This window comes from Pelophylax lessonae, assembly GCF_965119305.1.
Source record: "Pelophylax lessonae genome assembly, chromosome: 6".
Classification (NCBI taxonomy): domain Eukaryota; kingdom Metazoa; phylum Chordata; class Amphibia; order Anura; family Ranidae; genus Pelophylax; species Pelophylax lessonae.
In genome coordinates, this window is record NC_138773.1 from 183507002 (window position 1) to 183526815 (window position 19814).

A 19814-nucleotide genomic window follows, 5' to 3' on the forward strand; every position below is an offset into this window, starting at 1 on the left:
ATGCCACAAAAAAACAAAATAAAATCAATCACACATGATACCATGAGTTCTGCTATGGGAGACACACAGCAAATCAAATACCTAAAACTCCACTTCAGCAGACATCACTTCCTAAGAGTCCACACATGTGACCAGTATAAAAAGGTACCTCAAGGAACATTTTCTCCAGGAAAAGTGTTCCAACACTTATATTACTCTTTAGTTAACTATCCAAGCATGGATATTTAACCAATTGCTGACTGCCCCACGTACAGATATTGAGGGGCGGCAGATCTTCTGCACGAAATCACATACAGGCACGTCATTTCCTGCCTCTGGGTCTGCGGCGTGCACACGCGCCGCTGTCAACCTGCTCCTGCTGTGATTGGACATAGTGGGAGCCAATCAGCGGGTCCAGTGGACCGATGTCTGCCGGGACCCACCGATCGTTCCAGAGGGAGGAAGACTAGCATTCTGCTGATGTAGACAAGGCAGATGGCCATTCTGTGACAAGGGAAGATAGAGATCCTGTGTTTCTGCTAAGCAGGAACACGGATCTCTGTCTTCCCACAGTTAAAGCACCACCCACACAGTTAGAAAGCAATCCTGCCCCTGATAATAACCCCTTTCCTACCAGTGTCATTAGTACAGTAACAGTGCATATTTTTTAGCACTGATCACTGTATTGGTGACACTGGTCCTCACAAAAGTGTCAAAGGTGATCAGGGTCAGAGGTGATCAAATACCACCAAAAACTATATTTTTGGGGAAAAAGGACATCAACTTTTTTGGGGTACAGCATCGCACGATTGTGCAATTCTCAGTTAAAGTAACGCAGTGCCGTATCACAAAAAACGGCCTAACCATGAAGGGGGGTAAACCTTACGGAGCTGAAGAGGTTAAAGCCTGAGTTCACATTCAGCAATATGTTACATTTTACACCTTTATTCATAATGTAAAGCAGCAGCCTCGCATCCCACCCCTGATCCCCCATTGTAATAGCGGGCAGGGGATCCTTTCCCAGTAGCCACTGTCACAGTTTAAAAGCCTAAACTTACAAAAAATATGTACAGTATATTCTGTTTCCTTGTAAACACACTTTTCTTGTATGGGAATGTAATGGGTGTAATTGTACTGGGACATTCCTTTTCCATATTAATGCTGTGAATGCTGTGGGTAAAAATCCTTTACTACTGCTGTAATAATACATATTCTGTAGTCTTTGCCTGTCTGTGGCACATAATAAATACTGTGACAATACAATTTTGCTGACTGTGCTCAGTTAATGCACCAACATGCACGCATAGCCTTTAGTAAACCAGGTCCAAAAAAAAAAAGCCTGTTTACCGGCTGCCATGGGGGAAATATACTCTTGACTGTGAATAAATAATTTGCTCTCTGCACTGCTAGGCCCAACACCTTTCTATGCTTTGGTACACATTGTGAAAAAAGCTTCACCATTACAACACGCTGTAAATTCCATTATCCCTGCCCACAGAAAGGAGAAACGAGGGCTAATAAATGTTCCAGTATATGTCTTGAATCTAAGTTGAAAGAAAATATAGATACATTGGGTTTAAAAGGAGATGGTAGGTGAATGCACACAGTTTTTGTGTTGTGCATACACACAAATTTGAGTTTACACAATTCTGTATTGTATACAAATCAAAACTATTTTTTATTGTTCCAATAACCTACAAACTATGTACCACTTTACTGCCAGTGGAAGATTTACCAGTTGAGATAGAAATATTTTCCAGTATAAAAATATTAATTATTACACAGACAATGATTTAAATACATAAAAGTAACAAAAAAACAAAAACCATCATTCGTAAAAACTCATCCGTGTACATTTGAATAAGCTCTGCTTAAAACTGTAAAAATATTTACAAACTGTTGTTAGAGTTTTGCTAATGCCAATTGCTGAATGGTTATTTGTGACATCAATTTTTGAAATGTGTACAAACTAACTATAAACAGGCATTATGTCAGTATACAAGGATTTCAATTCTGTTTTCTGCATAGGAAAAGGTGATGGTTCCATTTATGATGTACTACCAACTTTATGAAAGTTTTAAATGCAGTCTTTTAACATATCTTACAGAACTTTTTCCGAGGCGAGATAAGAAATATTCTCATATTTTGGCACATATGTGAAAAGAAAGAGGCCAGGCCTGTGGCTCCTTGTATCCATAGCTTCAACTTCTGTTATCCGTAGGATCAAGGCAAAATACAGTTCCTTCAACTGTCAGTCCCATTTTGAACCCCTCCTGAAACACAAAAAATAAACCAGTGTCAGTTGACTGGCAACTTGATCAAGACATGTATTAAAAGCGACTTGACTTGGTAATACCATTTACCTGCCATTTACCCATTTAATGACCATGGAGATTAGATCTACCACCCAACATGCAGGGTTCTCCCATAATAGGCTGCAGAACTAATGTCTTTAATGTCCCCATGCTGTTCCATTCCATAAGCATGTCCTGTCTTAATCAGAGAGAAACTGAGCACTCTGACTGGCTGGTGGTGATCATGTAACAATGCAAAAATATGAACACTGTATGCATCTATGTATCTGCCTCCTTCAGCTCATTCTTTGACCAATAGCAGTTACACAGATCTGCTAAGATGTTGATTATTCCAAACAGAAAATTCATTTTTTTTATCCATTAAAGGATACGTATACTTTCCCAATTCTCTACTATATTTTCTGTGCAAATACATTTTTCGGCAAACATTATTTAAAAGTGTCAATTTACTTTCCACCCTCTTTTACTATAAGGACAATAAAGGAGGAGTCTGAAGAAACAGGTAACACGGTTTAGTTAAATGTAATTGCTAAGTTAAAGAGAAGGCCCCATGAGAAAATTTAACAAGATTATGGAGAAAGTACATTTGTTCCTGTGGTATTACATTAACCCGGAAATTTATATACGTGTGTGTTTGTTGAGATCGATTAAACACAACACAGAAATCAGGCAAACAATTGCATACGTTTAGAATTTTATTTAAATATAAATGTGACTTGTAAAAGTATGCTGAAAAATTAAAGATTTAAGAGATTTGCTTATGTTTTAATTTTCTTTCATTTAGTTTTACTTAAAAAAAAAATACACATAAATTAAAATATTAATTTTGAATATTTGCTGCTGAAAGAAACCCTTATCTGTCCCATCAATGTTTTTTGTTAAAACACAAAACAGTTTAACTACTTGCCAACCGCCCATCATGTATTAACTGAGGCAATGTGACTCTATTGCGTGAAAATACATACCCGTACGTTGTGTTGTTCAATAGCTACTAGATGGCACAATCGCACCGTGATGGGCTAGAGGGGATGTCAATCAGCGGGTCCAAAGGGAAAGGCAGAATGGTGGTCTGCCTACAGAGGGGATCGAAAGTTTGGGCACCCCAGGTAAAAATTTGTATTAATGTGCATAAAGAAGCCAAGAAAAGATGGAAAAGTCTCCAAAAAGGCATCAAATTACAGATTAGATATTCTTTATTTACTATATATATTTATATATATATATATATAATATATATATATTCTATATATATTTTTATTTCCATCATTGACACTTTCAAAATAACAAAAAAACAAAAAAAATGGTGTCTGCAAAAGTTTGGGCACCCTGCAGAATTTATAGCCTGCACTGCCCCCTTTGTAAAGCTGAGACCTGCCAGTGTCATGGATTGTTCTCAATCATCGTCTGGGAAGACCAGGTGATGTCAATCTCAAAGGTTTTAAATGCCCAGACTCATCTGACCTTGCCCCAACAATCAGCACCATGGGATCTTCTAAGCAGTTGTCTAGAAAACGGAAACTGAAAATAGTTGACGCTCACAAAGCTGGAGAAGGCTATAAGAAGATAGCAAAGCGTTTTCAGATGTCAATATCCTCTGTTCGGAATGTAATTAAGAAATGGCCGTCATCAGGAACAGTGGAAGTTCTGGAAGACCAAGAAAAATATCAGACAGAACAGCTTGCAGGATTGTGAGAAAAAAAAACAATTCAAAACCCACGTTTGACTGCACGATCCCTCCAGAAAGATCTGGCAGACACTGAAGTTGTGGTACACTATTCCACTATAAAGAGATACTTGTACAAATATGGTCTTCATGGAAGAGTCATCAGAAGAAAACCTCTTCTACGTCCTCACCACAAAAATTAGCGTTTGAACTTTGCAAATGAACATATAGACAAGCCTGATGCATTTTGGAAACAAGTTCTGTGGACCGATGAGGTTAAAATTTAACTTTTTTGGCCGGAATGAGCAAAGGTATGTTTGGAGAAGAAGGGGCACAGAATTAAATGAAAAGAACCTCTGTCCAACTGTTAAGCATGGGGGTGGATCAATCATGCTTTGAGGTTGTATTGCAGCCAGTGGCACAGGGAACATCTCACGAGTAGAAGGGAAAATAGATTCAATAAAATTTCAGCACATTTTGGATGGTAACTTGATGCCATCTGTGAAAAAGCTGAAGTTAAAGAGAGGATGGCTTCTACAAATGGATAATGATTCTAAACACACCTCAAAATCCACGGGGGATTACATCAAGAGGCGTAAACTGAAGGTTTTGCCATGGCCTTCACAATCTCCTGACCTCAACATAATTGAAAATCTATGGATAGACCTTAAAAGAGCAGTGCGTGACAGACAGCCCAGAAATCTCAAAGAACTGGAAGACTTTTGTAAGGAAAAATGGGCAAAGATATCTCAAACAAGAATTGAAAGACTCTTGGCTGGCTACAAAAAGCATTTACAAGCTGTGATACTTACCAAAGGGGGAAGTACATGATATTAACTCTGCAGGGTGCCCAAACTTTTGCAGATGCCATCTTTTTGTTTTCTGTTATTTTGAAAGTGTAAATGATGGAAATAAAATCTAACTTTTGCTGACATATAATAAGAATGTCTAATCTGTAATTTGATGCCTTTTGGAGATTTTTTCCATCCTTCCTGGGCTTCTTTATGCACATTAATACAAATTTTTACCTGGGGTGCCCAAACTTTCGATCCCCACTGTATGTAAACAACGCAATTCGCCGTTCTGCAAGGAAACAAGATGGAGATCTTGTGTTCCTGCTAATCAGTGCAACCCCCCCACAGTTAGTAAGCACCCCCTAGGGACACATTTAACCCTCTAAACACCCCCTGATGTTAACCCCTTCCCTGCCAGTGTCATTAGTGCAGCGTCAGTGCATTTTTTTTTAGCACTGATCACTGTATTGGTGTCACTGGTCCTGAAAAAGCATCAGTTAGATGTCCAATTTGTCTGCCGCAATGTTGCAGTCCCACAAAAAATAGCTGATCGCTGCCATTACAATTAAAAAAAATAAACAACTACAAATTCCATTTATACAGTGATCTGTGGTAATACTATACACTGTCACCGTACCAATGACACTGGCTGGGAAGGGGTTAACATCTAGGGCGATCAAGGGATTAAATGTGTGCTTAACTATGTGTAAAGTGTGCTGCTTTTACTAAGAGATGTCAGTTTCTCAGAAACCTTTCTCAGGCAACCCTGGAAGCAGGCAGTGAGGTATGGGTATGTTACTTTGCCTGTGCGGGCTGGCGGTCCGCAAGAAGTTACATTGAAAAAAAAAAATAGGCCTGAATTTGTATAGCAATAAATCTGACATTCACCATTCACTTATTTGTGCATCTGTTTTAAATTACAGGTATTGATTCACCACAAGTGAATATTTAGTGAAAATCTTTTGTTTGCTTTTTAAATACACCTCTTTTTGTCATGTAGGTACAGTATATTATACTGTATAATTTACTTTGTTCACAAAATAGACCCTGCCAACCCCAAAACATGTGGGTGCTATTTGGCGGGCCCCTGGCACCATGATTCATATCTGGGGCACTTGCATGCTTATCCTCCCTTTTTGGGACAAGATATTAAATTGTTTGCTCATCTGGTGGGTGATGCATACCCTAAACAGCCCCAGCTTACTGTCCTTTCTCTGGTGCCGGGCTCCTACAAACAGATTAAAAAAATTATGATTAGACGTTTCCTAACTGCGGGTAGATCTGTTATTGCCAGATGCTGCCACCAATCTGACTCACCAACCTTAGCAGTCTGGTCTTGTGAAATTAATCACATTGAATATATGGAAACTATGATAGCTTGGAATGAAGAAAAATCTGATTCTCAAAGTCTTATATGGATTGTCTGGAATCATTTCCGGTACTCCTCTACTTTCACCATATTTACCACTACCACGGTTTAGCCTTCTGAGTAATATCGGGATTCTCTCAACAGTTTTTGTTGCTCTTCTGTTGTTTTATGTAGGTATTTCTGGCCCTCTCATCCCTCACCCTTTGCCTCCTCTTCCAATTTTGATTATTTTGTTATTTATTTATTTATTGTTTTTTTTTTTTTTTTTTTCGCCCATCCTCTCTTTTTCTGTTCTCTCTCTCCTCTTTTGCTGTTTCTGGACTTATTCTTTTTATCACTCTATTGCTGTTCTGGGTTTCACGGACAGTCATCTGTCAATGTCCTATCTGCAATATATTGCTATAGGGATTTGTTATTTCCCCTACATTTCTGATCTGTGTTTTGGTCATCCATACGTTCTTGATTGAACTATGGAACGATGGGTGCTTTCTGAATTCATCATGAGTTTGTTGCTCCTGATGGTTGTCATCAATATATATTTCACCTATAAGTGCGGGTTTGGATATGTCAATGTTCATTTCATATGTTTGCTATTTCTTGACATTTGTTTTGTGTTTTTTATACCTGTAAACTTAATAAATGAGATTTAAAGAGAAGTATGAGACTCGTTTGTAGAATCATACTTACCTAGGTGGATGCAGCATTGCATCTGTCCTGCGTCGGCACTGGGAACAAACACTGGTGACTGCTTGGTTCTCGGGCTCCCTGAGCAGATAGTGACCGCACTCACTGGAGTGATGGACTGTGGAGGGGGTGGGAGTGGCAGGTTTAGGCTCTCAGCTGCTCGATAAGAGGCTGAGCCGGTCCAGGCATATGAGCGGATCCTGACTTCATTTTCGCACCCGGCTCTGTGATGTCAGCTGACAGCGGCTTCAGCCCACTGTCTGCTGAAAACGAGTCACAGGAGTGCAGAACAAACTGCATTTCTGTGTTTCACAGGAGAAGTACAGCCAAATGAGCTTTGGCTGTACTTCTCCTTTAAACATAATCTACTTTGTATTGTGTGCATATCATTATACTGTATTTCATTACAGGGACTTACATTTGGTCTGTTATATTTATGTTCAAGTTTCAAAAAAGTAGTTCATTGTCTACAGATAAATGAAAAAAAAAGTAGCTGTAGCTAAACAGAACTGCCTAGAAAAAGAACTGGAGTTTGAGCAATCGTTTTTGGAGCAACCCCGGAGTTAGCTGTGTGAAACTGAGATTTACAGTATAGGAAAAGATTTGAAGCAATCCTGCATCTGGATCTCAACTACTGGAAATCCTAAACAGAAAGCTTAAAAAAACGAAACACTGCCAAGCCTTTTTCACAGGAAGTGTCATTAAAAGGGTATTTCCAGAATAGTTTCATCTGGCAAAAGATGTGTAGGCTAATGCACATACTCTCATGATCTACTCACTTCTGCTGTGCTATAAGTTGCAAAACACAGAAGAAGATAAAAATGCAGTTTTGACCCCCCCCTCCTTTTCCTCTACACACTATTTCGAGTATAACTGTACATTACCATGTTTAACTAAGATCTCTTTCCACCAGTAATCTTAAACAGCAGACATGTAGATGATTTAATAAAGGCAAATAGGCTATTCACTTGGAATGTAATTGCAAGGGAATTTTCTCTTAGATTAATAAATGTGGTGAAAATTCATTTTGCAAGAAATGCCCTATCACATGCGCAGAAAATAAAACAGTATTTTTGCTTGCACATAATTGGTTGATGGAAGTCAACAGAGTTTTACTTAATGCATTAGGCCCCTTTCAAACCCTTTCACACAGTTTTTCAGGCGAACCTGATCGGATGCTTCATGCATCCGTATGGGGCAGCGGATGTCAGTGGTGACATGTCCGCTGATACCCGCTGCTCTCCGATCCGATCCTGTCCGTGAAATCCGGACGGATGGAAACCCTATTTTCCATTCTCCATCCGTCTGGAGGATTGGATTGGATGAGAACGGACAGGCGGTCTGTTCTCATCTGATCTCCCCATAGAGGACAGCGGGGATCTGACAGCTCCGTCTCTGCACACAGTGCGGAGACGGAGCTGTCATCCGCCTGCTCAACGGGGATCCGGCAGATCGATCCCCCACTGAGCAGAACGGACTCTGTCCTCTGTGAAAGGACCCTTAAGCCCCGTACACACGCACCGATTGTCGGCTGAACGATCGGCCGTCTTTTGTCCAGTGTTGTTTTGTTGGTTGAAATGTGCTCTAGACTGCACACGAATTTTGTCGGCCAACAACAACCAACTGCAGAAGTGATGTCATGTGATGATTAACTTTACTGACTGACGAACAATCGGCCGTTCTGGTGACGGCCAACAAAAATTTTATAGCCTGCACACCAGATTTTGTTCGGCCGAAAAGTCGCAGTCGGTTGTCGGAAGCATCATACTAACAAGCCGACAATCGGCCGATCGGACGTTGGCCGAACATTTACGTCCGACAATCGGTGCGTGTGTACGGGCCTTTAGGCTAAGGGAAAATTTTCCTTGCAAAGTAAACACCTTGTAAATAAACCCATACCTGTGAAAGTCTGCTTTTAACATCCTTCAGTTTCTGTAATAGGACAACTCAAAAGTAAGATACACTTTAGGTAATTGGAAGCAGACCTGTCAGTAATTTTACAAGACTGCAAAATAAATTTTTGGAATTTCATAATTTGCAGCAACAGTACATTGTATTATTAAAACAATGATAATTAAAGTGGTACTAAATGCTGGCCATTTTAAACCTGAAAGCAGGGGTAGGTTTGAAAGGTGGAGATCTACAGTCAGGTCCATAAATATTGGGACATCGACAAAATTTTAATCTTTTTGGCTCTGTCCACCACCACAATGGTCTTGAAATGAAACAAACAAGATGTGCTTTAACTGCAGATTTTAAGCTTTAATTTGAGGGTATTTACATCCTAATCAGGTGAACGGTGTAGGAATTACAACAGTTTGGCTGTTCCTCACCCAGTTTTAAAGTACAACTAAAGTCAAATATTTTTTTTTTTAGTTTTGGAGTGGATAGGGATTAGAATGCCTGTCAATTTCATGTCTGTCTGTGTCCCCCTTAAAACAAGTATAGAAAATATCAGCGCACAGAAAATGCAAATAAGTTTGAAGCTGCTGAACACTCAGGCCAAACTATAAAACCAGTAAGCAGGAAAAAAAATAATAATAAATAGTGCAGCGCTGAACAATCAGACCGAAAACATAATACTAAAATGACTAAATTAATAGAAAAGGGTCCATGCAATAGGATCAGTCCATACAATGCCCGTGTGATAAAGGGTGAAAAAAGAGGGATCCTAGATGGAACAGTTGGTGCTCTCAGTGCACTAAAATCCACCACCTGCAGAATTGGCCTCTCACCTTCAAAACACTGGAATCAAGCATAAACTCCTTGTGCAGACTGCACAGACTGTGTTCCCAAAACGAACTCCCTCTTAGGCAGATACACCAATCAGCAAGCACTCCAAATCAGTATACACTTCCTGGGTCCACTTATCCCTTATTGGCTCCGCTCATACACATATATGGAAATACAAATGGGCAGAACCATAGCGTAATACTGATAACTTTTATTCAGAATGCATAAAAATAGACAGCCTCTTACTTGTAAATGAATGGAAAAACGGCATATAAGTAACAGGTTTTCGGCGAGTCCTCCTCGGATCTCACCACTTTCCAGATGGCAGCGGGTGACGTCAATAGCTCCACCTTCCCCCCGTACGCGTGGCGTCTCCCAATGGGCGGAGACTTCTTCAGCGGTATAGTGTGTCCCCCTTAAGGAGATTCCTGAATTACCATTATCATTGAAAGTGAAAGTAGAAGAAATTCCTAAATGTTGTGTTGTCCCCAGAAAAGTAATAAAGGGGAAATCTTCCAATAAAGACACTAGTTCTGGGGACCTGTGGTCTGCATGGAATTCCCTTCATTTCCAAGGAATTCCTCCCACACACATCATCTTTGGGTATTAGCCAGGAAGTGAAGGAAAATCTCCACAATGGGACAAGGATGGAGAAAAAAAAAATCTGACAGGGGTTATACCCCCCCCCCCCCCGCGCTCTATCAAAAATGAGAAAAAAAGTTTTGCCTATAGTTCTACTTTAGGCCTCCTGCACAGCTGTTTCTATTTCAGTTAATGACAGTGTTTTAACCCACAAATGAAATTGCTTGGTATACCGAATTGGTTACTCATATTCCTGAATCTAATGGGCCATACACACTATAAGATTTTCTGAAGACTTTTTCCTTCAGACTTACCAAAACCATATAATATGAGGTCATACCTAAACACTTTCAATTTGTATGCAATCTGGCAGGCCCTTGCACTACATAGAAAAGGTAAATCTGAAGGAAAAAGTCTTCAGAAAATCTTATAGTGTGTATGGCCCATTATCCTACAAAATCCCTGACTTTGTGCAAGTGTGCAAAGTGTTCAAGTGTACAAGTTGGTGCTGGTTTGAAGCCAAAGTTAGTCACACCAAATATTGATGTGATTTAGGTTTTCTTTTCTTCTGTTCACTCAGTTTGCATTTTGTAGATTGATCAATTAAAATATTGTAGCACTGTCCCCATAGAGCTTGCTGAGTGTTGATTTCTTAGGCCTCTCTCTAATTACCTGAAGACAGTTGCTGGGGGTTTTCACATATCCCTCCTTACTCCAATTTGCTCGTTACTCAATAAACAGTCCAGGGAATTTGGGCTTTTTTTTTATTTATTGTATCAGTTGTGGATATTTTTAACTGATTCATGACAAATGTTCCCATACATGTGTAATAATATCTCTCACCCACAGGTGGTTTAGTAAGTTCTTTGATGTTGTATATTTTAGAAAATATCTGCCGCATATTCAATGAATCATGTGGTTGTGGGGGGGAATGCAATCATGTGTTGATGACCTCACTCACAAAATGACCTGTGAGTGGTCAAAGGAATGACCACATCCTGTGGGTGGTCTCTGATATACCGGACTTGAAAAGGGAGTTATTAGCATTGGGGGAAGTAGTTCATTTGGTGGAAGGTTCGCTGTTTGGAGTTGTAGAAACATGCAGCCAAGACCTCATGGTGCTGTTTCCAGTTATCAAGTGCAAGCTGTTGTCAGAGTTAAGTATTATTTGACCTTTCTTTGGGATATTGGAAATAGGATTGTGTGCTGAAGTAACTTATGTGTGAGGAAGCTTTATGTATTTTGATGTCTAGTAAAGTTTTATTTTATGCTTTTTATCAAAACTACTCTTGGTGTGTCTGTTAATTTTAAATATTCACTAGATATTTCAGTGGCTGTCCAGTTTACCTTTATTAGAAATGTTGTTGTTTTCCACATTTGATACAGATGGGAGAAGGGAATAGTGGGAAACTCCAACTAAACTATTCACAGTAAATAAGGACAACTCTCACTTGGCCCCACCAGATTATTTGTGGAAGCAGACACACTGCTTTGACCATACTGCCACTTGTATAGAAGAATTAAGTCTTCTTGCTCTCTTTAGCAGCAGATGTGATGCAACTACTTCATCTTCAGGACACTCTCTAGCATCCCCTTGACTGACACCCGTCCACTGACTCTTCTACTTGAAGGGATGGCCCTCATGGGACAGGCCCCATGACACAGATCTGTACTCACAGTAGGCAGAATGAGATCCTTCCTGGTGTCCCTCTTCTAATCAGCTCTGCAGGACCTCTGGGTTCAGCTTCTCTCTGACTTTCAGGCCCTTGGGTAGACCACCCAAGGCTGCATGGCAGCTTTTGCAGAGGAGGGGCAGCCGCCCCCTCCCCCTGGGACCCCACTCTCCAGCCGAAGACCCTGAGCACATGTGCCCCTGGCATTTATACAGTCACTTAGCATGCAATGAGGCACGTTCCTCTGCCAATGGCCATACCAATTTTTTGTGCCCTCACTTGTCAGGTTTCCTCCTACTGTCCAATATGCCTCCCTATTGGACCAATGTAAAACATTCAAACAAGCTGAGCTGCACCTGAGGACCATGAGCAGACCCTATCAATAAATCCTGCTCCCTGGTAGGCAGAGAGCACTATGCATTTACCTGGCAATGTTCCTGGTAAGCAGAAAGATCCAAAAACTATACTTTCTTCTAGCACCTACCTAGGAGGGTGCTACAATATATATTTTTGAAATCACTCTTACTTTACAGCATTTCTTCACACCTGCATAAAACCTTTGCACAGTATATATATATATATATATATATATATATATAGTGACATAATGAAGGCAAGGGGATGGGAAGTGGGGAAGTATGTTTCACCTTGCATGCCTTCTTATGTGGGAAACTAAGGTGGAATCCGGTTTGTGATTTCTGACCCACCTTGGCAGTGTGGTATCAGAACTGGGTTTTGCTTCCCACTTGGGACCAGCAGCAGGTGGGATAAATAAGGAAGGACTGGAGCAGGAGGTTGCTCTGACCTGGGGCTCAGGAAGCCTCCTGAAATTGCTATGTTACATGTGTAAATTCCTTTGTAAGAAAAGGTTTGAAAAATGCTTATTTTTTTTGGTAACTAGGAGAAGCCCTTTACCTGTGAGAGAGGAATCTTTACTGTTTAGTTAGTTCTAAAGGCTTAAAGTTTTTTACCTTCATGCATTCTATACATGAAGGTAAAACAACTTTCTCTGTGCAGCACCCCCCCCCCAGCCTCTTTACACTTACTTGAGCCCCATCTCGAGCCAGCAATGTGCACGAGAGCCTCAGCTCTCTGGGGGCTCTCTATGGTCATTGGCTGAGACAGCAGCAGAAACCATTGGCTCCTGCTGTTGTCAATCACAGCCAGTGAACCGAGGAGAGAGAGGGGGCAGGGCCGAGGAAAAACCTCTGGTCTCGTTGAAGGCTCCCACCGCTTGCCTGCTCCTCTGTCTGACATTTCTTAAATAGCTAAGGGGTGGGGCCACCCAAGGACATCACTGGGTGGCCCCACCTTTTTGTGACATCATCGACCGAGGCATGCTGGGTCATTGACCTCACAAGGGTGCAGGATCACCAGATGACATCGTTGGATGACTCTGCCCCTTAGTTATTTTACACTTTTTTGGTGAATAGGTATGGGACTATGTACCCCATACTCATTCACATGGGGGGCCAGGATCTGCTCCCCCCTTGTTAAAGGGGGCTTCCAGACTTCCATAAGCCCCAGCCACAGACCCCCCACAACCACAACCCAGGGTTGTTGGGAAGAGGCCCTTTTCCCCATCAACATGGGGACAAGGTGCTTTGGGGTGCTTATGGGCTGGTATGGTTCTCATACCTCTGGTGGGTGCTCATCCCCCCTTTCCTGGCCTTTTTAGGGTTTTTTTTTCAGGGTTGTGGCAAAGAGGCCCTTGTCACCATCAACATGGCAATTGAGGTGCTTTGGGGTGGGGGGGGCAGGGTCCCCTGCCCTAAAGCACCCCCCATATTGAAGGAATATGGCCTGGTGAGGTTCAGGAGGTGGGGGCCGCTCACTGAACCCCAACCCTTTCCTGGCCTGCTGGCCTGTATGCTCAGGTAAGGGTTTGGAATAGATTTTGAGGGGACCCCCACGCCATTTTTTTCAATTTTGAAGTGGGGTTCCCCTTAAAATCCATACCAGACCTGATCCATCTCCCCTCTATCCAAAACTAAAAAAAAGTTTTGACTTTAGTTATAAGGGTTTAATATCTAGTCATGGGATTGTGCCTAGGTTTGAGAAGTGTAATCTGGAAGAATGATACCATTAGTGCGCTTTAGACATTTCTTCATTTTTTCCTTCCTCCAGTCTTCGTTAGACTATACATTGTAACAAAGTGAGGGGTTGCAACAGGAGGGTTATTTGAGACAACATATGTACATGTGGTAAGAAACCTGATGAAAAATGCACAGACATTTGGGATTTACAAGATAATATTATGCTAGATGCAAGATGCTGACTCTGGGTGATGGCTGCTGCATGAACAATTGATTGTGCCAGCTTTCTGAGAAGTAAAAAAGATGAAGACATACCAGTCACAAGGCACAAGGAGTACTGTGATCTCTATGAGGCTATACATACCTGTATGTATTACACTTTATTTACACGCATGCATTTAACATGGAAGAAGATATCCATTCAGCAAGATATTTTAAATGGAACCCAGTTTCTCACTTACAAACAATGTGAGTTATCAGGTCTGATTAGAAAAAAATGTTCAGATATAAAATCATGTAAGTCTGTCACAATGATTTCCACACAAAGTCCAAAATCAAATTGCCAAACATTACAGTCAGAGATGACATGGAATAATGAATGTGCCCACTTCAAAGCCTCCTGTCACTAATCCAATTATTCATGATAACTACAGCCAATGGATATCATAAGTATGTTAAGCATGTGTTAAGTAAAATGAAATTATGTGTTTTGGGTTGCCTACAGAGAAAAATAAATCATGTGGCTTGGCCTACAGTTAACATTCCTGTGCTGCGGAGGCTGTACTTGGTAACAAAAGGCCAAAGAACTGTACATTTTTGCTCCTATTTAAAAGAAAAGTCCCTGTGGAATAGTGCTATACATATGTATTCCAGTTAAGCTCATCGAATGGGGGGAAGTGGAGGTTGAAATAACATAAAAAATGTGTTTAACCATAGCATATTTAAGTTAAAGCTGAATTTCAGACAGACGTGAAACATTAATGCAGTTACTATTCATAAAAACATAAAATATGTTTTTAAATTGAACAAATGCAAGAATTTGTTTGAGCCTCTTGCAATACCTTGTACAGACTATGAAAAGGATTGTCAGCACTTTAACTGCTTGCTGACCACACACCGCCTATTTACTGCGGTAGTGTGGCTCTCCCAGGCAAACCAACGTAGGGCTACGTCGGTCACACGCCTGCAGCTAGGGGGGCGAGTGCACGCCGGCGTGCTCCCGCTCTTCAGCGGGGAAGCCGATGCATGGGTCAGGCGACTCCGTTTGCCGCCTGACACCCGCGATCACTCCCCACTGAGAGAGAAGAACGGTCAGCTGTTGTAAACACAGTTGACCGTTCTTCTCCCTGGAATGATCACAGCACCCCTGTGATCCTTCTATATAGGATCACAGATCTCTATTGTCATTCCACAAGCCATGCCCCCCCCACCCCCACAGTTAGAAACATGCCCCTAGGTACACATTTAACCCCTTGATCACCTATATTGTTAACCCCTTCCCTACCAGTGTCATTATTACAGTAACAGTGCATCATTTTAGCACTGATTACTGTAGTAAGGTCACTGGTCCCCCCAAAAGTGTCAAGTATGTCAGTCAGGGGTCCGATCTGTCTGCCGCAATGTCACAGTCCCGCAAAAAATCACAGATCGCTGCCATTACTAGTGAAAAAAAAAACAATAAAAATTACATAAATCTTTCCAGTAGTTAGTAGACTCGATAACTTTTGCGCAAACCAATCAGAATACACTTATTCTGTTTTTTACCCAAAATATGTAGCAGAAAACAAATTGGCCTAAAATGTTAAAAAATTTTGATTTTTAAATTTTTTGGGGGGGAATGTTATATAGCAGAATGTGAAAAATATTGTTTTTTTTTTTTTTTTTTCCAGAATTGTCGCTCTTTTTTTGTTTATAGCGCAAAAAATAAAAATCGCACAGGTGATCAAATACCACCAAAAGAAAGCTTTATTTGTAGTAAAAGGACATCAATTTTATTTAGGTACAGCGTCTCACGACCGCGCAATTGTCATTTAAATTTACGCAGTGCCGAATTCGCAAAATATGGCCTGGTCATTAAGGGGGCAAATGCTTCCGGTCCAGAAGTGGTTAAAGCGTCATTGTTTGTTCCTCTGTGCTGAGTGGGTCTAATGGGAGAATTTCATAATTATCTATCAGCTGTGGCAGCTGCAGGGCTCTAATGAGGAAAGCTGCTGGACCTGCATCCCTTTAGACGTGTTCCTATTGGGAGTATCTCACCAAAAATGACATTTTTGTTGCAGGGGATGCCAGAAATCTGACTTGTATCATAGGCAGACTTCTGGGAAAATTGGTGAGCCAATCACACAAGCAGGAAATTATGTTTCTGGGGTGTGGTCAGTATACATTCTGTGTACAGATCAGCGCCAGGTAGCCATATTGCATTGCATTTTCGGAATTACAACAGCTGCAGATTGAAAGGGAAAGGTATTTTTTAATAACATTCAATCACAATATGATTTGTGTCGCAATTGTATACGCTATATTATTTTTTCTTTATTTGCTGATTTTTTTCCCCACGAAAGTGGAATTACCCTTTAAGCCAATCAGGCTATACCTTATGCACCTGTGCTGACAAGGAAAATGCTGAAAGAAGAGAGAGAAGACCCTATTTGTCTTGTTGCTGTTTACAATCACACTTGATGATAAACATTGTGAAATTCCCACCTCACACTGAGGCAGTAGCAGGCTGATGCTTTAGCCCCCATTCACACTGGGGCGACGCTACTTCGCACCGCGACCTCCGAGGTCGCGGTGCGAGCAGCGTGCCGCTACCTCGGAGCGGCCGCCACGGACTTCGTAACATTGAAGTCTATGGCGGTCGCCTCCTGGTCGCCCCAAAGAAGCTCCGGACCCTTTTTCTGAGTCGGAGCGACTTGTGTCGCACCTATCAGAACGGGTCCGCAGCTTCCCTATGGGAGGCGACCTGTGAGGCGACCAGGTCGCCTCACAGGTCGCCCCAGTGTGAACGGGGGGGTTAGGGGAAAAAAACTGCCGGCTAGGAGCAGCAATAGTATGCAATGTCATCACATGCAAGCCACGATCTACATGTTCAGTCGGAAATTACATTTTCAGGGAATGGGCTGTGTGATTGTAGCACTGCCCCCAGGAGGACTGCTGGATTGTTCACTATGGGATCCCCCTGGGTTAACGTTAGCAACTGCAGCATGCACATTTAACTCTTTACTCCTTGGCTCAGTCAATAAACAGTCTAGGGACTGTAATTGTTTTTGTGGTCTTTATTTAATTTAGGGATGGGAGAAGGGAAGAGTGGACTATAATTGAACTATATCAATGGATGAGGACTCCTGTCTGAAGATGCAGCCAGGCTGCAGATCCACCTTGATACTAGATGAATCAGGATTACGTTTCTGTAAGCTAACTTGTAAGGAAGACTATCTTCGGGATACCCGCATAGTATCCCTTTCAATCCACCTGACACCCGTCCTCTGACTATCCTACACCGAGATGGCCCCCTCTCAGGTCAGGCCCCTAGACACAATCCCCTTTACTCACAATACTGTTTTTCGAGGGTCTCCAGTGTCTTAACCTCTTCCAGTCAGCTCTTCTGTACCTTTGGGTTCAGCTCCTTTCCTACTGTTCCCCAGGCCGACTGCCTGTGACTACGTGCCACCAATGCAGAGGAGGAGACAGCCGTCGCCCTCCCTCCGGGACTCTGCTCACAAGCTAAAGACCCCACAGCACACATGCTCCTGGCTTTAATACCACACCCCAAAATGCACCAAGACCACTAGTCTGTGCCAATCACTGAAGCTGTATCAAAGCCTGTGTACCCATTGGTCAGGTTTCCTACACTGTCCAATGAGTCTTTGCGTGCAAGCAGGGGGGGGGGCAGGGGGGGCTTGATTTTTTTTTATTATTTATTTTGCTTTTTTATGTTATTTTGACACCTTTCCTTTCATTTTTATTGTTATCCCAGTGAATTTAAATATCCCCTATGATAGCAATCTGTAGTGACAGGTACTCTTTTTTTAAAAAAAATTGGGTCTTTTAGACTCTAGATCTCTCCTCTGACCTTAACGCATCTGACCACACCAAAATTGATGTGATAAGATGCTTTCCCAATTTCCCAATGGCGCTGTTTATTTCTGGCGAAACAGAAGTAGCTTCCAGTATCTTAGGCCATAGAGATGATTGGAGCCATTCTCATCTACAATAAGCTCTATGGTTAGATAATTGAACCACTGGCTGCACTCTCGGGTTAACCGGTGGGACAAGAGAGCCCGAGAAAAACAACGGAAGGCGACGGAAGGCGGCAGAAGGCGGCGGGAGGGGAGGGAGTCCCCTCCCACTGCATGTAAAAGCAGTCTAGCAGCCCATTATCCGCTAGGATTGCTTTTACATGTAAACCGACCGCTAGCTGTAAAAAACTATACCAAGTTGATGCCTAAATCTGCAGGCATCATCCTGGTATAACCCCTCAAAGTCCAGCAACGTACCAGTACATTGCTGGTCCTTGTTTGGCATATAGTGTAGGGTTTTTTTTTTTCATGCAGCCTGTGGGCTGAACGAAAAAAAAAAGAGAATTTAACAGAAATCACCACAGGAATATTGTGTAGTATTACACACCATTAACCGCCCAACAACCAAACCCACTGATTTAATGGTGGGTATACATGACAATATTCCACGTATACCTAAAGGTATTTTAACTGCAGTGGTAAAATCAACCTACCACAGCTGCTGCCATCAGAGGTATCCATATATGCTGAGCGCAAACGCTGTTTGTGTCAGAATATATAAAATCAGTGTGGCAGCCGACGGTTACCTGCAAGAGAAACAGGTCAACAAAAGAATGAAAAACAAACAAAGTACAGTAAAAGTACAGTAGGAAGAGTAGAAGAACATAAAAATAACTGACACTACAACTGTTTTTGGCTTTTTTATTTTATATTTTTTTTGTATTTTTTTTAACACTTTTTTTGTGAACTGTAATTTTCCAGCTTAGGGTCTCTCAAAATGTCGATAGCCATCGAACATCTTTCCAGACCCTGTGTTTGTGTGCCCTACACTGTGTCGTGCTGTACCCTACACTAAAACTCCACTAATGTGTGGTAGCGATGGAAACAGTCCCCGATGCAGAGACCAGGTTAGTCAGGACAGTTGGGACAATAATAACGGGTGTCACGGCTAAATCCGCGCCTGCTACAGACACGACATCTTCTGTGGGGGGGTGTTTGGGTAGGGGTATGCGGGAGGACTTGTGGAAAGTGCCTCTCATGCAGCCGGCCCACTGCATCTGGAAGGGGAAGTTGGATCTCCTGGGTACAGGTAGGCATTGATGATCTCTTCCTGGAATTCTCGAAAGGATCCGGTTCCTCCCGACGCCCTGTATAGGACAAAGGCGTTCAGCAGAGCCAATTGGAATAAATAAACAGACACTTTTTTGCACCAGCGTCTGGTTTTACGAGCAACTAAATACAGCGCCAAAAGCTGGTCGTTAAGGTCCACCCCACCCATATTAAGGTTGTAGTCGTGGACACAGAGGGGTTTCTCCATAACGCCAGTTGTCGTAGTAATTTGGATCATCGCGTCTGGGTGAATGGAGGACAGAACGAAAACATCCCGTGTATCCCTCCACTTCACTGCAAGCAATTTGTCAGTTTTCAAGCAGGCTCTCTCCTCCTGACTAAGACGGGAATTTACAAGCCGTTGGGGGAAGCCCCGGCGATTGGGTCGCACGGTGTCACATGGGCCAAATTGTAATTCAAGAAGGTGACTAAATAGTGGCACGCTTGTGTAAAAGTTGTCCACGTACGAATGGTACCCCTTTCCGGATAAGGGTGACACCAAGTCCCAAACTATCTTGCTGCTGCTCCCTATGTAGTCTGGGCAGTTGGGGGGCTCCACAGTGCTATCTTTTCCCTCACAGACCCGGAAACTAACTGTATAGCCTGTGGCCCTGTCACAGAGCTTGTACAGTTTGACC

At 42.0% G+C, this 19814-nt stretch overlaps 1 protein-coding gene across 2 annotated transcripts in view; it reads right to left on the reverse strand.

The window, feature by feature from the left end:
• Positions 1 to 1068: 1068 nt before the first annotated feature.
• Positions 1069 to 19814, reverse strand: part of GULP1 (GULP PTB domain containing engulfment adaptor 1) — a 788491-nt gene continuing 769745 nt past the window's right edge. For both annotated transcript variants that reach the window (XM_082260575.1, XM_082260574.1), the window contains one exon: positions 1069 to 2252. In XM_082260575.1, the coding sequence (XP_082116701.1) occupies positions 2181 to 2252 (72 nt within the window). In that variant the 3' untranslated portion in view covers positions 1069 to 2180. The remainder of the gene's footprint in view (positions 2253 to 19814) is intronic.